General features: G+C 38.9%; 1 protein-coding gene across 1 annotated transcript in view; it reads right to left on the bottom strand.

The window, feature by feature from the left end:
* Positions 1–3,213: 3,213 nt before the first annotated feature.
* LOC130431865 (calcium uptake protein 1, mitochondrial) overlaps positions 3,214–19,217 on the bottom strand; it is a 56,936-nt gene continuing 40,932 nt past the window's right edge. Inside the window, exons 6-12 of the mRNA XM_056761084.1 lie at positions 12,731–12,845; positions 12,110–12,192; positions 10,104–10,304; positions 9,023–9,160; positions 7,034–7,142; positions 4,166–4,255; positions 3,214–3,920 (exon numbers count right to left, since the gene is read on the bottom strand). Coding sequence (XP_056617062.1) covers positions 3,757–3,920; positions 4,166–4,255; positions 7,034–7,142; positions 9,023–9,160; positions 10,104–10,304; positions 12,110–12,192; positions 12,731–12,845 — 900 coding nt within the window. The 3' untranslated portion in view covers positions 3,214–3,756. The remainder of the gene's footprint in view (positions 3,921–4,165; positions 4,256–7,033; positions 7,143–9,022; positions 9,161–10,103; positions 10,305–12,109; positions 12,193–12,730; positions 12,846–19,217) is intronic.

The following is a 19,217-nucleotide window of genomic DNA, read 5'->3' as shown; positions in this document are numbered from 1 at the left end:
GTACTTGAGACTGGAAGAGCTCCTACAGTACATTTACATTTAGTCATTTAGCAGACGCTTTTATCCAAAGCGACTTACAAGGAGTTAGGGAGCAACAAACAGGAGCCATAATACATTAGAAATACAAAGTTACTGGTTTCAACTAAAGCTAGACCACTACCTGTTGAGAGAAAGTTTTTTTTTTTAACCAATTCCGCATTGCACAAGGTGCAAACAACCTTAGTCTTGTCGATGTTTCTATTGGGAAGCTTCTTAAAAATGAATATTCCCTGAAGCAAACCCGGCGGCTTCATAGCTGCATCCATGTTAGCACGTCACGTTTGATGCGGTAATTTCACAGTAACGTTATGTTGTGTTCAGACCAAACGCGAATGGCGTGTCAAGCGCGAGTGATTTATATGTTAATGCAAAGAGGCAATAGACCTACTTGCTGCGCGAATCGCGCGAATGAAGCCCTGGTTATGAGATGATGAGGCGGCTTCTGCTTCCGCGAATGACGCGAATCACGCGAGTTGAAAAATCTCGTTCTCGCCCCGTACAGTGCAGTTAAGCTGGTATACATCCGCGCTAAAATATCAAGGTGAAAGTCATCATAGCTTGCGTAGTATAGACCCAGCTCCCAACCCAACTTTGAGAATAGATTAACGGCGACATTTCATTTTCTCGCGCGATTAACGCCGTTAACGGCCCACCACTACTTTTAACATTTCCCGACCATACATTCAGATTTTTTTTAAGCTGTGTGCAAACAGAAACATGCACACACATATATACATATGATATACTCATAAAAAATCCCCAGATAAAAAGGTCACCTTTTGTCAAGGAAGAAAGAGGCAGCGGCTCAAATCCCCGCCAGATGCTGCTTTACGCCGCTGGAACGATACGTCAATAGCGCCGCCATATTGGTGAGGGCAACAGTGCACTAAAAGCCCCAATGAACCCAATGGGGGAGCTGCTACTTTTCGGCATTAAAGGACAATCACGTTTACATTTCTGAACATATTTCAATGCTTTACGATATAAGTATAGAGTACAACTTTACCATGTCTAAAGTTGCTTCGTGTCTCGATCACAGGTACTTTAAAATGAATGGTTGTCATATGGAAATCCATCATTTGCCCGTTATTCGGTTGAATCCACTAGATGGCACCATGTTCAGTTCAATGGTATAGACAAGACAACCAACAGAATAAATAATACCGTTGTAGTAGTCGAGAATAAAACAAAGATCCTAACAAAGGGGAAGACGAAAGCATCTCTTGCCTAGTGTTTTATCAAATGAAAGTAATACAAGTACTTGTGTTTGTTTGTTTCTTATACTTCAATACATTTTACACTTTCCATCAATGGTTGAAGCAGGAGGTAAAAGTGTTCATTCACTGTGTATTAATGTACTGCTGCCCTGGGGTGAATATCTAAAACACTTATCATACTTCAGCAGTGTGAAATTAAATGATATTATGCTTCAAATAACTCGCCTCTGAAGTGGCCATGTGTCTGCAGTACAGAACATGAATTATGTTTTTATTCATCAACAGTTTACTGTAATATACTGCCTCTTATTATTTGTCCTTATGGCTGTACATGGGCATGAGGTTGCAGTAATGAACTATCTCTTCCTTTTTACATATTTTAACAAAACAACCAATTAAAAAAAATGAAACGTTTTGGAGCACATTGACATTTAGCAACTCTGAAATATTACACTAGCCTTTCGTTGCCAATTACTATAAATGAGTTTAATGATGCTTTTATCCATTGACACACTATGAACTTTTACAAACTCAAACTTACGGTATTCATCATTTATTATTGTCAGTACATTGATAGATTAGGGACCCATTTTGCCTTTGTGTAGTAGTCTTGCCATAAAAAGTCTTATGAAACACGATCAGGAACAACAGGGTTGTACTACAGATTGTTTACCTGACAAAATATGACTATTGAATATAAAGATCTTTGAAGACCAAAATAACACTGATTCGTTCAGGATATAGGACTATATATCATTTCATATCTCAATAGTCTTTGTGCTTTCGCGGGGCATCAGTATTATCTGGAGACCTCCTGTGATTTATAAATGACCTCCCCACCTCAGTATTTCATGTGACGCATTAGCAAGATTTTCTCAAATGTACTGACTTATTTCCCAGATGTGATGGCAAGGCTTTGCGTATAGTTTGTATAGCCTATAATTGTATTGAGTTAAATGATATATGACCGTACCTGTCAGCACTTGAGACCAGTGATCCCGAACCGGACAAAAGATCACAGCGATCCCGGGTCTCAAATGTTACGAGAGTTTCCATGATAGATAAACAAATGGGAGACTCCCAGTTACTTATGGTACTTAACCTCTGCTATTAATAAAAATGACTAGAGGTCCTCAGGTAATACTAATCTTGTGCGAATAGTGCTCCGGGCACATCAAGCGATCTCTAACAAAGCAATAGTGACGCATAGTACGAACATGTTTTACTCACATAAGATTGCTGCGCATTCCCATCGGATCCAATATTTAAGGCACAGCACAGCTTTTTTATAATTTAAACTTCCACAAATCTAGTGTCGTTCTCTGCCTTGTTCACGAAGGAATCCTCAGAGAAATGAAACGAACAAACGCTTCATGTTTTTCCCACAAGAGCTGGAACGTCTTTAAAAATAAACTTTAACCCTGCATTATATGTCGGAATCTGAAGGAAGGTTATGCAGCGACAGTATTCTTCTACAACCAGGAGTGTTATAATATTTAGCTATCTTTAATAGCATGTTTGTTTATGGCTTGCTCGCTCTGTCTAGTTCTGCGCAACTTGTTAGTACTTAAATTCTGTCATGCACGAACAAGTGGGCGGGGCTAGAGAAGTAGTCGTTGATTTTTTCTATGGAGGCGGTGTTCAACCTATTAATGTGGTCATAGATAGGTGCATCGCTGGGCCTGGTGTCAATAACAGATGTAATCTCAGTAATAAGGGCGTTTTCAGTTCTGACACTTACATGATGTTCGCGTGAATACGATTCCCTCTTATATAACATAGGCTTGGTTTAAAATTTAGATTTTAATTCATGCCTCCTAGGGACGCTTAGTTATAAAATAAAAGTACAATCTGCACTGTAAAGATGGTGGGAAGCCTCAGCTTGATGTAAAAAGTACATAAAGAAACGTGCAATTTTGTGTTACAGATTTAAAGCACAAACACATTAATACATCACTTCAGTAGCATAAAAATGTTTTAATAATATAATTTTCAACTTCACTTATAAAGTCATTTACTTATCAGTAAATTATATTAAATTAATGCATTTCATAATAAAATGAAAATGTCTATAATAATCATTTGGGTTGTATTTTGGTTTTCTCCAGAGAGCTTTTTGCCCAAGAAGTGGCAGCGAGTGTTTCTAAATCAAAGCTGAATAACATAAATCTAAACATTCACCAACACCTTTAAACTCATAGCACTGGCTGTACGACACAGAGAGGCGTTTTATTTTGGTGACCTCTTGCCGTTTCCATGCCATCGTCAAACTAGTGTTTGCAGAATTACATAATCCAGCTTCAAAGCTAGTTAACAACAACAAATAAACACAAGTTAACCAAGATTTCTTTATGAAGTTGTCGGTAGGCGTCTTAGACATGGCACGGAAGTAGAAGATGCATGAGGCTTTATAGCAGATGTGCCATCCTAATGAGTTCATTCCTTAATGATTAATGAAAGTCCATACGGAGCGTAATGACAGAGGACGGCTTTCTGAGAGTTACTGCTGTTTCGGCATGGCAAAGTCCCAGGCGGTGTCCTGGGCGCACTTCCACATGGCGCGCACCAGCCGCGTGAAACCCATGTCCTTGGGCTTCTCCAACCCGCGCATCAGCCTCTGTTTCATGATGGAAATGAACTCCTTGTTACTCAGCTCCCCGTTACCTGAAAGACAGAAAAGGAGAGAAAGAGATTAAGTAATATGATGGTAAATACTGCCAACGTCATGTTATTTTAAACTGGTGTGACTTTATTTCTTCTGCAGAACACAAAAGAAGATATTTTAGAAGAATATTGATAACCGGACAACACTTGCCCCCATTGACTTCCACTGTATAATCACAAAACCACTGAGACATTTCTCGAAATACCTTCTGCAGGTCCATAAAGGATCGTATCCGTTCACTCACCGTCACAGTCGAAAAGCGCAAACACCACATCACACACATGGTCCGACAGCTCTACTTTGGCCACTGTTCGTGCAACCTGCTTCATTGTTGCTGGAAAGAGACAGAATGGGAGAATTATTAAACTCTTAAGATTTGTCCTGTATCCCGCTGGACATTCATTTCCTGCTACAAAGAAAGATAGAACAGCCTGTGGAGTATTTTAGTGGACAGAACTCAATGGACACTAAGGGTGAGGAGACCCAGACCAGCCACAGAACAACGAGAGCATCTATCACAGTCTGTCTTTCTTCCAGATGAGATCACAGCAGAAGTGAGTGATGTAAAAGATGACGGGCTGATAGAAAGTCTCTTTGGTGTTCATGAGAAGAGGTGTATCAGAGGAGCTTCAGAAGGACGTGTTAAAGGTGAAAGATGAGATGGAGAGACACTGAGCTGCTGTATTATTCTGGAGTGAGATGAATCTTGTGATAAGTTCGCTGTGGATTTTAACACGACTGAACTCTCACGTACGAGCTGCACACATGATGGAAGCGCTGCACTACTCTAGATTTATCAAATATCAATGTTACTGTATAATGTTTCCTGGAGACTAGTGGTGAGTTACAGAATGCAGGAAATCCACTGATTTTAATAGAGAGGTGTAACAGAGACACACAAAAGCAGGATTTTGATGTTGGCATCCAATAACCAATGAGAAATGGAGAGAGGCAGTCCGTTTGTACTTTCACAAATCCAATACGCTGTTTAAGCTTCTTAATAAAAATTGGCATGTTTCAACATCTTTAAAACAAGTTTTGCACCAGTGCCGGTGGTCAAGTGGACTGTGCGCAAAAAGTGCTTGGAGGCGAACCGAGTTTGAATCTTGGCTCCTTTCTCTCTCTCTCTCTCTCTCTCTTAAAGTGCAATTAATAAATAAAAATCAAGTTTTCCTTCTTTAGTGATTTGACTATAAGTTGTTAAGTGATTCAGAAACCATTGATTTCACATCACACATAATACAAATCAAGATTTAACGACATCGTGAAGCCTTGTGAAGGTTGTAATTTTTTATTTTAATTCCTGAAGAAATGGGGGGGAAAATTCTTACTAAGCGTTTTTTTGTCTTGATTTCTTAAATCGTTTTTTTGTCTTGTTTTCTTAAATTAAGCTTGATATACAAATCTGTGATATAAACCTGAATTTACTTTGACCTATTACTACCTTCAGTAGGTTTATATTTTCTTGGCAGATTTTTTTGCTTGTTTTTAACATAAACTTACTTATAACTTGCAATGTGGAGATTTTAGCGGCATCTAGTGGTGAGATTGTGAATTGCAACCAACGGCTCACTCCACTTCTCACCCCTCCCTTTTGAAGCAATATGTTGACTGTCACAGAACTAAGATGTCATCACATATTTGCTTCTTTACCGAAGGACAAAACATATTTACAAAACATGCTCTGTGGAGCAGTTTGTGCATTTCAAGCTACTGTAGAAACAACAAGATTAATTTCATGTAAGGGGACCCGCTGTGTATGTGGATAGAAATAGCTCATTCTAATGTAATAAAAATATTTCTCTTCATTGTGTAAGGTCTTTATACACCTCTAGGCTATGTATTGCATTTCGGTCAATAGATCCTTCAAAAAACTACACACTGGACCTTTATGAGTTCACAGATCAGCTTTGACCTTTCCAATATGGCTGATGGTTTACATGTAGCGATCAATAGAAACAGACCCTAATGAGGCATCTATGATAGCAACTCTCTTGTTATACAAACAGTATGCAATAAACAACACTATGTTTGGCACAGACAAGCACATCTCACATTTTTCTACAGATGATGTTTGAATCTAGTGTTGTCTGGAGATGTAAACTGAAAGCTGTAATCACACAGAGCTTTTATCTGGTGTGGCTTTGAAGGACAGAAAGGTGAGATTGTTAAATGAACAATTAAAGATGGAGACTTTTAGCACTGTGTGAAAGTGTGCGGGTACAAGTGTGTGTTTGAGAGAAGAGTCAGCGAGGATGAAGAAGATTATTAAAGCACTGCTGGGATAAGCGCCAGCTGCAGTGAAATGGGATGCATCTGGCAGAGTGTTAAACAGCTCAGCCGCTCTGCTGATGGCAGGCCAGACCAGATATTGGTGACGCAATATGGAAATGAGTCAAAAGCGCTTCACTGCAAAATCTTGCAGAGCCACTGCTGGCCATTGGCGTGAAATCTGGTCCACTTAGCAGTTTATTCTGGACAAAAGCCCTTTCCTTATACAGGCCGGGACCATCCAAGTAACTAGGATCGACTTTATTTGTGTGAAATTTATGGGCTTATAAATCTGATCTCGAGAATAACATCTGTGCATGCTATGCGATTAGGACAGGATGAACCTATCAAAACTTGTTAGTATAAACTACATATGTGCATTTTCTGAAGAAAATGTGAATGGTGCTCGCCGTGGAAAAACTTGGATGCTAACATGATTAGCATGTTTGCTAACATAATGCTTACACGATTAGCATGTTGCTTAAACAATGATCAGACAATTAACGTGTTGCTAACACGATGTGAACACGATTACCGTGTTGTAGCATTATGCTAACACAATTAACATTTTGCTTACACGAATTACATTCTGCTGACATGATGTTAATTTGATACTTAAAGTCACGAGTGAAAAGAATCAACCCAATGTCTCTACGATGTTCTGCTGCAGAGATATAGATCTTGCAAAATGGTTGCTAAGAAGCTTGTATATGGTTGCTATGGGGTGGCTTGACTGCTTCATGATGATCATGATAGACTGACTGATTGTAAAATGTGCTTTTAGTGACAATGCTGAAAGTAAAGTTTTAAGATTAGGTCAAGGTTTAAAGGTTTGGTGTACCTTTATCTATAGATGCTCCAGCCATATGATAGAAACTCAGCGCGGTGTCGACGTCGTTCACGTTCTTCAGGAAGGTAAAGAAGTTCTCCACTTCTTCAAACGTAATACCCTACAATCACAGAGACAGAGCCAAACCACTTCCCATTACTCCAGCAATTCATTTTGTTAAATTCTTTTACAAGACATTTGTTAATTGAGTTCAGAAATGAAAGAGAGATGATGAGCTCTTAACAGAGATGCTGAAAACATGCCGAGAGCCTGTGGACAGTATTTTATTATCTCTTAAACAAGCATGATTACTGAAAGAGAGGATTGAGAGAGCGTCTCTTTATAAGAGAAGTGTTGTTAAACTCGAGAGGGCTGCAGTACTCTCATCACGGCAATTTTTGAAATAATGGAGGAATGTTCCAGAGTTCAGTTCAATGCCACCCTTATTACAAAATGATTATTTCTCTGTATTTCCTTATTTTTTTATGTAGCTGAACTGATGTTAGTGATGTAAATTGAAGTGAAGCAAAGGTAAAGTTCATTATGTTGCTTTTTAACCTTTAGCAAAGGATCATAGGTTGGATCCCAAGCAAAACATTGTCTGTTTATAAACCCAAATGCTCAAAACATCACTTTGAACAAAAGCATCTATACAATTGCATTATATAAAAATAAATAAGTGGTAACTCCAGCTATTTTTCTTGATGTGTACAATAATGTGTTTAACTGCTATTGTATATGTGATTTGTTTGTTCTTTCTAGGAAATACATTTTGCATTAAGACTCTACACTCACTGCATGTGGCCTGTCTCTGCTTTTACGTGTACACATTTGGCTTTTATTCAAAACGTGAATTAAATATTCTTGATTGTAAGTATAGAATAAAGAAATGGTTTGATGATTTTATTGTGTCAAAATGTTTTATTTGACTTAATTCCATATCAGTACAACTTGTCACTTGTGAGACTATTGGACTTCTCTTGACTCTCATGGTACGTGCCTGACACAAAATTCACCATATCGCATGTTCTGGAAAACATTTTAGCCGCTCTTCTGTAGCCATGGGAACTGAAAGCATGTGTGTGTGTTTGTTTGGAAGCTCAGGGTAGATGATGCCTATGCTTTTATTGTAATTGATGTAAGTCAATCTTACAAAACCTGTTAAAAGCATTTCTGCCTCATATTTCACCCCCACATACGACTGAATAAGAAATTTTACCCTGCTTAAAGAACATTTTTAAACACGAAATTACTTCTTTTTACCGCTGTAATGTGTGTTTACGTGCATGAATGAAGCAAGTATTTGTGCCTATTGCATCATGTCTGTGATTTGTTAGGTTCTAATAAATTGGCCAATTCGCCTCTACATATCATGGCCTCCTGATCATCACAATATGAACTAATAGTGTTTGTAACTCTGTCTCTTCTCCACCAATAAGCTTGTGTGTGGTGGGCGTTCTTGCGCAATATGGCTGCCGTTACATCATCCAGGTGGAGGCTGCACATTGGTGGTGGTTGAGGAGATCCCCCTCTTCAATATACAGTGGGTACAGAAAGTATTCAGACCCCCTTACATTTTTGTGCATGTGATATTTCAGTTTTTCTTTTTTAATAAATCTGCAAAAATGTCAACAATTCTGTGTTTTTCTGTCAATATGGGGTGCTGTGTGTACATTAACGAGGAAAAAAATGAACTTAAATGATTTAAGCAAATGGCTGCAATATAACAAAGAGTGAAAAATTTAAGAGGGTCTGAATACTTTCCGTACCCACTGAAAAAAGCTTTGAGTACCAAGAAAATAATTTAATATCATATTATTAATAAAGTTACAAGCCAACTGACACAAATCTCCACTCTGTTTACTCCAAAAGCTTATTTGTTCTCGCATTTGGTATCAGTTTTGTACCCGCTTGTAGTCTTTGCTACTTCATCAGTGTTAAATGTTAATATGCTCTCTTTCACACACACACACAGATACTTCATAGTAGTGTTTTGCCCACCTGCGCATCCTTGAACATCCGTTTGAGGTTCTTCTGCATCAGCTTGAGTTTGCGGGACTGAACTCCGCTGTAGGCCAGCAGCATTCCTCCAAACTGTTTCTCTGAGATCCTGCCGTCCACCGGGTCATTCCTCTCAAACTACACACACAAACGCGAAGTGCTGAACATTAGCATCAGCTGCTCAATACAATTTACAATGCATGTTCGACTGAATACATTAGTGTGGGGCATGGCACTGCTGGGTCATGATGATGGCTTTAGCAGATTTAAAGTAGCTGACAGCGAAAGTCGAAGAGCTTTCTCCATAAAATGCATCAGCATGGTGCTATAAGATTCATTTAAAGGGGCAGATCACCCTAAAAACCTTAATGCACCATATCATATGATAATATATACAAATTAAAATCATTACATATGGAGATTGGCTTCCGTGAACCGGAAGTTTCGATCATTTTTACTTCCGTATTTAGACACATTTTCTAATGAAATGGAATTCCGAAAGAGAACAATAGTGGGCATGGCTTGTTTTTTCTTTGCGATTTGATTGGATGTATATAGACAGCCGTTGCATTTTGAAATGGAACTGGCAGCAGACTGACAGTTGAAGGGAGGAGTTAAAATATGCTCCGCACAAGCCATTTAACATACGTCATTTCAGATTTATAGTCAATGCAGAAAAGAAGCGCATTTTCAGTTTTTAACTGAAGATTGTGTGGGCATATGAAAAAAAGAAGTATTTTTAATTTCACTGGGACTTTAAGCCTGACAGAGACGATATATAAAAGTAGCATGGTGGCACAGCCGCATTACTGTTCAATAAGGTTTCATTCATTCTCCTTATGGCTCAACCCCACTCAACACTAAACAAGGATCAATGTGCTGTTATATCTAGGAAAGCACACAAAATTCTATCTGGAATGACACTGTACAAGTAAATAATGCTGGGCTTCACTTGAGGCTGAGCTTCCATTGCTGAAATCTGACAACTTTTAACTTAAATGTATTCTTCTGTCCTTTCAGATACATTGTCTACACTTCTCCATCTTTCCTCTCTTTCTCCACCCGGCTGTCTGCGCCGTACCTCGAGTTTAAGCACGTCATGCTGTAATTTCCTCTGAAACTCCAGGAAACTGCTGATGGTGAGTTTGCCCTTTAGATCGGCTCCAAAGAAGTAGGTGGTGAGAGCCGAACTGCAGCCACCGGTTTTCAGAGTGTTTCCTGTGGTCGAGCGATCTCTGTGCCTCATTCCCATACTGGTCTGAGAACGGATGATGCTCTGAACCTAGAAAAACACCAAGAGTCATTTGTAATTCCATTCATTCATAGTTCATAAACTCGCTGCTTCAGAAATCCTTTAAAACGACAAATAATTCATTCATGCAACATAAAACAAAAGTTTAAATCAATATGAAAGAACCGAGACTTCAGGTTTTTGCATTTCTTCAACATAAACATGAGAGTGACACAAGAGAAAGATGGAAGGCTCTGAGAGAAACCGTAGGAGGTCTATAAAGGTGAATGTCTTAATGTCCATGTGTCGAGGGATAGAGGACGGATACAGCAGGAACAGGGTCACTGTCTGAAAACATCAAGGACGTTTAGCTCCTCTGGGTATAAGGGCAGTGTGTTGATAAGCAGTGATTTATGAGGAGTTCTGGGATGACGGCAAAATTCAATAAATCACTGACTCATATGGTGATGTTTAATGAAGCATTTCAACATTAAACCATTCTGAGTTATTTAAAATCTATGACACCAAAGCATCAGGTCACTGATTCTCGCTTATGTCCAAATACTGTTTTTGTTTTGGTGAAAAAAAGACTCTTCATATTTAAATAATATTTAAAAAATGCTTTGAGTTCACAGAAGTTCACTGGTGCCAACAATTTTCTACATTTTTCTATTCAGCATGTGACGTCACGAGGTGTCATGGCAACTGGCACAGTTTTTCTGTAAAATGAAATAAATCTGAGAATGTGAAAAATGATCAGCAACCCTGTTATTTTTTGTGACCCCGGATAACGAAACCAGTATTAAATGTCAATTTTTAAAAATAGAGATTTTTACATCATCTGAAAGCTGGATAGATTGTTATGATAGGACAATATTTGGCGGAGACACAACCGTTTAAAAACTCTGGAATCTGAGAGTGCAAAAAATACTGAGAGAATCGCCTATGAAGTTGTCCAGATGAAGTCCTAAGCATACGGTATCTTATTAATCACAAAAATAATTGTGTGATAAATTGACAGTGGGAAATTTACAAAACATCTTCATGGAACAAGATCTTTACTTAATATCCTATTGATTTTTGGCATAAAAGAAAAATCAATAATATTTGAAATGTTTTGTTGGCTATTACCACAAATATTCCTGTGCTACTCAAGACTGGTTTAGTGATCCAAACTCACATATATGACATTATTTCTTTAGATTAATGGATTGGCCACTTAAACAACTAATTTTCTCCAAAGCAATTTAATATGTGAATTAAAAGGTTTGTTGGAACTGACAAAATATTTGTAGTATACAAAAAGTCTTAATAAAAATGGAAAAGGAACATTCTATTAGATGTGACTGTGGTATATTAGCTCTGTCAAACAGTCTTTGTGCTGAAGGGCAAAGCGAAAGACTTTAAACAGTTAACTGATCTTCAATGACTTTGGAAACAAAAGGTAAATGTAGCCCAGGAGGCAAACTGAACAAACACAGATGATAATACACATTTGCAAAATTCACATATAGAGTATATGATAATCATTGCCTCTAAATGCAATACATAAAATTACAAATATTACCAAGTAGAAAAAATCACTGCATTAAATGAATGTGCAAATAATATGAGAAGAAAATACATTTTTTTCATTTTTTGAAATTAATAAACAAAATCTTTCATTTGATTATATTTTCAATTAAAATCTTTCAAGTATTCCTAAATCCTGTCAGCTTACCTCTTGAATTTATGACATTTGACCACTTTTACATCTTTTTATGACTTTTTGGAATTTCAGTGTATAACAAGCATCCTAAGCATTCTGCTCCACAGAAGCTTAAAAGGTGTCTTTGAAGGTCTTTGTGATAACCTACCTGCTCAAACTCCTCGAGGTCGACCTCTCCGTCTCCATTCAAGTCAAACATCTTGAAGGCGATTTCAAAGTTCCTCTGAGGAGCTGCAGGAGGACAGAGCAGGACCACTCTTATCAGCAACCCACGGGTATGACAACATAACAGCTGGACTTTCTTAACATGGTTATCAAAAAAGCAATACCACTGCTTTCATGTTTTTATGAAACAGAATGATGGTGTGTTAAACCACACTTTAGACTAAGACCATAATATTCACAGCTGAAATCTTGCATTCTCCTCTCTTCAAACTATGATTTCAATATCACTACTAATACAATTACATTGAAAACCAATCCAGTTGAGATATCATTTAAGTGAAACTGTTGATTAATAATGATAAGAGTCGTGTAACAAAAGGTTCTTCAGTTATTTATCATACCACATGATGTCATGACTTATATTGTGTACATTTCCATAGTTCATCAATAAGTGAAGAACAATATTGAAACATTACCACAGTACCACAAATTTGTGAGGGAATTTTACAAGCATTAATGAGCTATACATTTTGTATGGGTGCCAAATACATCTGTGAATGGGATATTTTTACAAGTACATAAGTAACCAATGAGACACACTCACTGGAGAGGACGGTGGTGAGGAAGATGTAGTCAGAGAATGAGATGAGTCCACATTCCCCCAGCGTGTAGAAGATACTGTCCTCATCAGCAAACCTCTCTCGGTCCTGAGAGATCTTCTGCAGGTGCGCACACAGAAACACAAAAACAGAGAGTCAGCAGTGCTTCTCCTGACCACTAGGTGGAGCATTAGAGTCCTGTTACAGCGCAGCTCCGTAGAGTCTGTACAGAGCAGCAGATAGACGCACTAGCATGCTAACACGGACACATTCAATCATGCTATGTTGCATACTCATACAAGAGACAAGAGAAGAGCAAAGGACACGGAGACAATGTTATTATCACTTATCGTTATTAAAACTACACAGCACTCTTTACGGCTGCATTTCAAAACCTACACAGCCATACACAGTCTATACTAAACAACAAACAACTGCTAGAATGTCACCTTACAAATCACAACATCACCCTGTATTGCATATTTCTGCAATAAACTGGTTCACATTATATGAGTATTAATGAGAGCGTGACTCGGTGAACACAGTTGACCTGTGCTGTGATGTAGAAAGACAGAGACTGAAGAACAGGTGCCACAGACATTATCACGTGTGAGAAAAGAGACACACACACACATATATGTAGCATGCTAGGGTTGGGTGTCTGCTCATATATTGTGTTACCTCAGTCTGAGGGGATCCCATCAGTGTGTGAAGGGGAAGAAAGAATGGGTTAAAACAACCTGACCATCACGCAGTACATCAGGCCGACTGAACACAACCACAAACACACCACTGTGATGACATTCATCCAGTTCTGCATCTCAACATGCGAAAATGTGTCAAATAAAATGATCTATTATGTCAAATAACCAAACTAAACTACAAATTCCAAATCAAATAAAAAAGGAATAATCTGAAAATGCACTTGCGTCCTGTATTGACTATCTATCTTAAATGACGCACGCTAGACGGCTTGGGCGGAGCATCCGTTAACTCCTCCCCTTCAACAGTCAGTCTGCTGCCAGATCCAATTCAAAATACAACAGCTGCTTTTATACGTCCAATCAAATCGCAGAGACAGTCGAAAGCCACGGCCAACTATTTTCCTGATTCTTAATTCCATTTCACTCAGAAATGCTTCAAAATACGGAAGAAAAAACAAAGGCAACTTCCCGTTCACGGGGACTTTAAGAAATATCAGCATATCCACGTTTTTAGAGTTTGTAATAATCACAGCGACCCCTGCTGTTCAAAATGTGTATTGTGATTCGGACAACATAACCGGCTTGAATCGTCACATATTATATCTGGCTCACGGTGAATCGTTACATCCCAAATTATCATTATTGCACATACATACTAAAATACGTCTCAAATATACTCTACACGACAGTACATACATGCCTCAAGCTACACAAACTTGAATTTGCATGTTCTTTTCTGAAACAGGTCAGCGCCCAATACTTAAACATATAGTTCACCCCAAAATGTATTTGACTCCATAATTTACTTACTCACATACAACCCTACTGCACGTGTAATTTAACACCATTAGCCTTGTTTTACATGTTCAAAGTCTAACATGATCATAAACATATTCACGTTTTTACTTGGCCACCATTGACTACCATAGTGGGAAAAATGACAATGGTAATCAATAGTGTCCCAGAACTGTTTGCTTTCCTACATTCTTTAACTGAACATAAAAAATTATAAAGCAATATTTTTCTACTATGGCAGTCAATGGTGGTTTAGAGCTGCTTGGTTACAAGCATTCTTCCAAATTTGGAACAACTCAAAGGCGAGTAAATGAAGAACTTACCAGACTGATATCTATTCTATCCAGACTAGAATATCACAGAGACTCTGGGATGGGGCGGCGTGAAACGCCCAGTAAACACCCTAGTAACAACCTTGCTCTGACCTAGCGTAGCAACTCCTTTCCAACTGTATAGCAATGTGTTAAATGAAACCATTTATGAAACCTTAGCAGCCGCACAGCAACACCCTGGCAGCCACCCACAAGCTCCCTGCATCACAGCATCGACTCTGGCATGGCCACCCACATAAAAAATGTACAAATCTAGCAATGCTGCTCTTTCCTCAGTGTGTAAAGGGTTTTGTGTGTGTCTGGGACAAAGTGAACATAGTTTATTTTTGTACTGGCTTTGAAACTGGTAGTAGTGGGAATAGGTTCAGGAAGCACAGCAGTGTGTGTGAGGAGGAGCGGTTAAGGGCTAATAAGCTCCAGGCTCACTATGTCCCTGCCGTCACCTTCCAGAGGAGACAGTCTCAGATCTGAACGCCCAAAAGCAACATTAACAGTCTGATAGTGAGCGAGCAGCACACTACGCATTAACTCCACGCTAAACTCTCTCTATGGATACACCGAGGGCACAGACAGAGCGAAGCCTGCGAGGTGAACAGCCTTTGCTAAACAGAACCAAAGGAGGTGGGTGGTATAGAAGAAAGAGATTTAAAAAAAAAACTAGAGTCAGTCAGTTCTAGTCTTCTGATGAGTTCTTCAAATCTGCAGCTGGAGAACTAAGAGTCTCACATTGACAGAAACCTGGTGATGTTAAATTCGACGAAACACCCGCATCCGCCATGTTCATTAAGCAAAGAATGAACGATACGCCCCCGTTTGTAACATCCAACGATTGTAAAAAGAAAAGTGACATCTAGTGGAAAGTATAAGCAGTATTATTCACGTTAATAAAAGTTCAGTGTTTGCGGAAATTTGAAATGAAAGAAAATCGATTCACTGCTTTTGAGAATCGATATTGAATCAAAGCATTTAAAACAAATTTATTTTCAGTAATTTGACAGGTTTTGAAAAATTATGTGAAAAATCTATAAATCTGAGATTTTTTTTTTTACAGTGGCTTATATAATGTGACTGTATGTTCTCAATATGGACACACAAATGACTTTCAGCTTCTGAAAACAGGCTTTGTTGGAGTGGACTGTATCTGAGAGATTTGGATGCTGCATTAACCTTCTTTTAAAGGAGGTTCTGATATCATCCATCATTTCTTTTCCAGTTCAGCTCCTCTAAAGATGAATAATAATAATCTTCAGAGCTGTCCATGTGTGTGAAAAATATGGAGAGCGAAAGCACAGACAAGTAACAAGCCCTCTTGCCTGCCTCTAAGCGTTAGGCAGTAGGCCCATGGAGAGAGGATAAATGTGAACGGAAGGAAAGCCTGCAGCTAGTAAAGAAAGACCCGGTCGAGTATTATGCTGTTATTGTGCTAATACTTCAAAGTATGCTAATATTGTAAACCAGCACCGGTATCCAGTTGACAGTCCAACATTGTAGGCGTTGGTAAAACACTTTTCAACATTAACTAACTTTGTGAAACGCAGTCGTGGACGGGTCAGAACGTAATTGGGGATGGAATGCAGTCTCGAAGGAGCCGTACAACCCAGAATGCAATTGCGCACAGTCAAAACCATCGGGCCACATGTCAAAGAATTCCAGGGCCATTTTTGGTCCGAACCCAGCCCTGCCGCTATTTGAGCGAAGTAAACACAAATTCATATTTCCAGTTCTTATTATTTGTATACATATACCAATTATAAGTGAAGTTTGCAATCTATGCATCAATGGTGCCAATGCGGACAAGTAATCCTAACACAATGCTAGAAAGAGGAAGTGCGTTTAAATGTGGCTGAAAGCAATCTATTGCATTTCTGTTTGGTGCCACTCGTGCAGAATTCTGGATTCTTTACCTTTAACAATAACATGTTCATAATGTATACAGGATTATTTTAGATTTTCTGATTAATTTCACCTTCTGCTTCTTCCTCTTGAGTCATGCTTTAGAAGACCTTTTGCGGCATTAAGGTAATAAGATCTGTCTCTGCGGGAATCACTTCACAGGTGCCTGTTTCCTGAAACACAGGGAGTTTCATGCTGCCTTCAGATATGGCACCAGACCTTTGCTCCACGTGTTTTGTAATGTGTGTGTGTGTGTTTGTGTGTGTGTGTAGCCTGATCTGCATTTTTGTAAGTTAACAACCTGATTACAAATTATCAGCAGTTCTGCTCCATTAATGCCAGAGCTCAGATAAAGTGTGCAGTGTAAAGAAAGCCAACAAGTCCCAAGTTTCCAGAACTCCTGACCGAACAAACACCGTTTAAACAATGCTGTAAGAAAACGAAGCCCAGCACACATACAGTATATTTCACTTATTTTCTGAGCGATGAAACTGAAAGCATCTGAATCAAATGAAGCTGGTGCATCTATATGTGCATGTTTGAGGTTTGATTTGTTTGATTTTGACAAGCCGATTGGATTACAATTCAGTCTAGTTTTAAAGTAAAGGGGCAATAATTTACAACTACCCACTATTAAATAGTTTTGCACCGCACGACTTAAGTTTTAATGTAGAGTTACACTTAACCTAATATTTATAGAAGTGTCAGATCAGAAGTAATGTTTGAAATACAACAGCAGGCTGACTAAACTAAATCAATAAGCTCTTATTTTAATGGAAAAACCTCAATCCGTTACACATATAAAACGATGCTGACATTAACACTCTCTTACAGCTCCGAAACAAATCCTAACATCCTAAATCCTAAAAACAGTGTCCCTCTGCGTGCATCACTCGGTGGTGTGCATGTCAAATCTCATTCAAAATATTTTTTGTAATCTTGAGAAGCTTAAAGATGCACATCAACTGCGCAAATTCTATCAAAGCGATACAGCCTAGTGGCTTTTGAGCCGCATAAATGATTTCATAGTTACGCAACTTTTAGCCGGAAGTACCCGTTTTTTGTTTTGTTCCCACCGCAGGAATCAGCAGTAATTGTAGTTCAGGCAAACCTTTTTGGAGGAACTCTTAAGCTACTTTTCCGAGGCAGGGGCTGTGTCCGAAATAGCCCCCTATACCCTAATATAGTGAACTATTTTAGGGGACAGCCATTTGTAGCGGTGTCCGAATTCATAGTGGACATTATTGAGTGCACTCATTCAATCCCATGATGCATCATAATGACGAGTGTACAACCGATGTACAATTGCGGATAGCTGCTAGGTATCTATCATGATGCTCGGGCTGAATGAATTCCAGAGTCTCGCCAGAATATGGCGCCCGCAGGATTTCCAGTGCACCGAGTGTCAGAATTTAGTCACTTTTCACCCGCTCCTTAAAGTGGACTATATTTAAGAACTAATGTAGGGAATAGTGAATGAGGGTATAGTGGGCCATTTCGGACACAGCCGGTCTACACCAGCAGGATAGGAATGAACCGTGACGTAAGCAAACGCAAACTTTTGTTGTTTGGTTATCGCGCTTATATGACGTTGCTGTCGACCGGCCTCCATCCCTAAATAGTTCCTTTTGGTGGTGCGAATGCGAAAGGGGAAATGGCCAGAGGAAAAACTTAATTCACGGATGACAGCCCTCTTTACTCTCATCAGGTCGGAAAGCGCCTACAGGTAGGGAAAGTTCACCCAAACTGCCATCGACCAAAAATCGTGTCATCATTTGTTCATCCTCACGTCATTCAAAACCTGTATATGCTTTTTTTACAGTAGAGCAAAAAAGAAGATGTTTTGTAGAAATATCTCTTGTGATTTTGTGTCCATGCAATGAAAGTCAATGGAGGCCAAGGTTGTTTGGTTACAAACTTTCTTCAAAATATCTTTCTTTTGTGTTCTGCAGAAGAAAGAAAGTCACACAGGTTTGAAATGGCAGAGGATGAGTAGAATATATTTTGGGGTGAACTGTTCCTTCAAAGGGTGAGAAAAGTCGGACACACTGGGCTCTACAATGACCCTACATGACCCTTCAGGTCTCTCAGTAACTTGGGCCCTACAGACAGTGTGAAAAACTGTCCTGCAATGTGTTGTCATATCTTCAGGATGCAGGTCTAGCGACACACTCAGTGCTGTATCCCTGAGTGTTCTCTTTCATGGCATCAACCCACAGTGCCAGTGCTGTTCAGTACTGTGCCACGGCTCCAGTTAGGGGGCAGACTGCAGGGCACCAATCGCTAAGGGGAGAGATGATCGAACTGTGACAAATGATGTATAATTGTGCCATGCTCTCGGCCACACTTATTACAGTATAATGCATTTCTGATAGATGATTGTCTCAAATAAATTGCCTCTAGAGTGCAGCTCATGTTCTTTGCATCGCTTGCAATACATTTGGGGGCAGGGGAAGGTGGTTGGAATCAAACTTTGGTTCAGACCAAGCAGTCACGTCTGAATGGGAGTTCCTAACCCGAGTGTGAAAAACTGGGTTTTATAAAAACATTGTACTAACCTAAACATGTGGATTTCCTGTGACTTATTCTTGTTTTTGAGTTAAATAACTTAATTTAAACACGTTAATTCAAAATGATTTTCTGTTCAGCATGCTTGTCTGTATTAGAAGAATACATTTTGAAATTAACTTATTTGATGCGTTTCCAGAAAAAGAGTTTAAAGGTATAATATGTAGCATTTTTGCAGAAAAATATCCTTAAACCACTAG

This window comes from Triplophysa dalaica, chromosome 11 (genome assembly GCF_015846415.1).
Source record: "Triplophysa dalaica isolate WHDGS20190420 chromosome 11, ASM1584641v1, whole genome shotgun sequence".
Lineage (NCBI taxonomy): Eukaryota > Metazoa > Chordata > Actinopteri > Cypriniformes > Nemacheilidae > Triplophysa > Triplophysa dalaica.
This window is presented reverse-complemented; position numbering and strand designations above follow the sequence as displayed.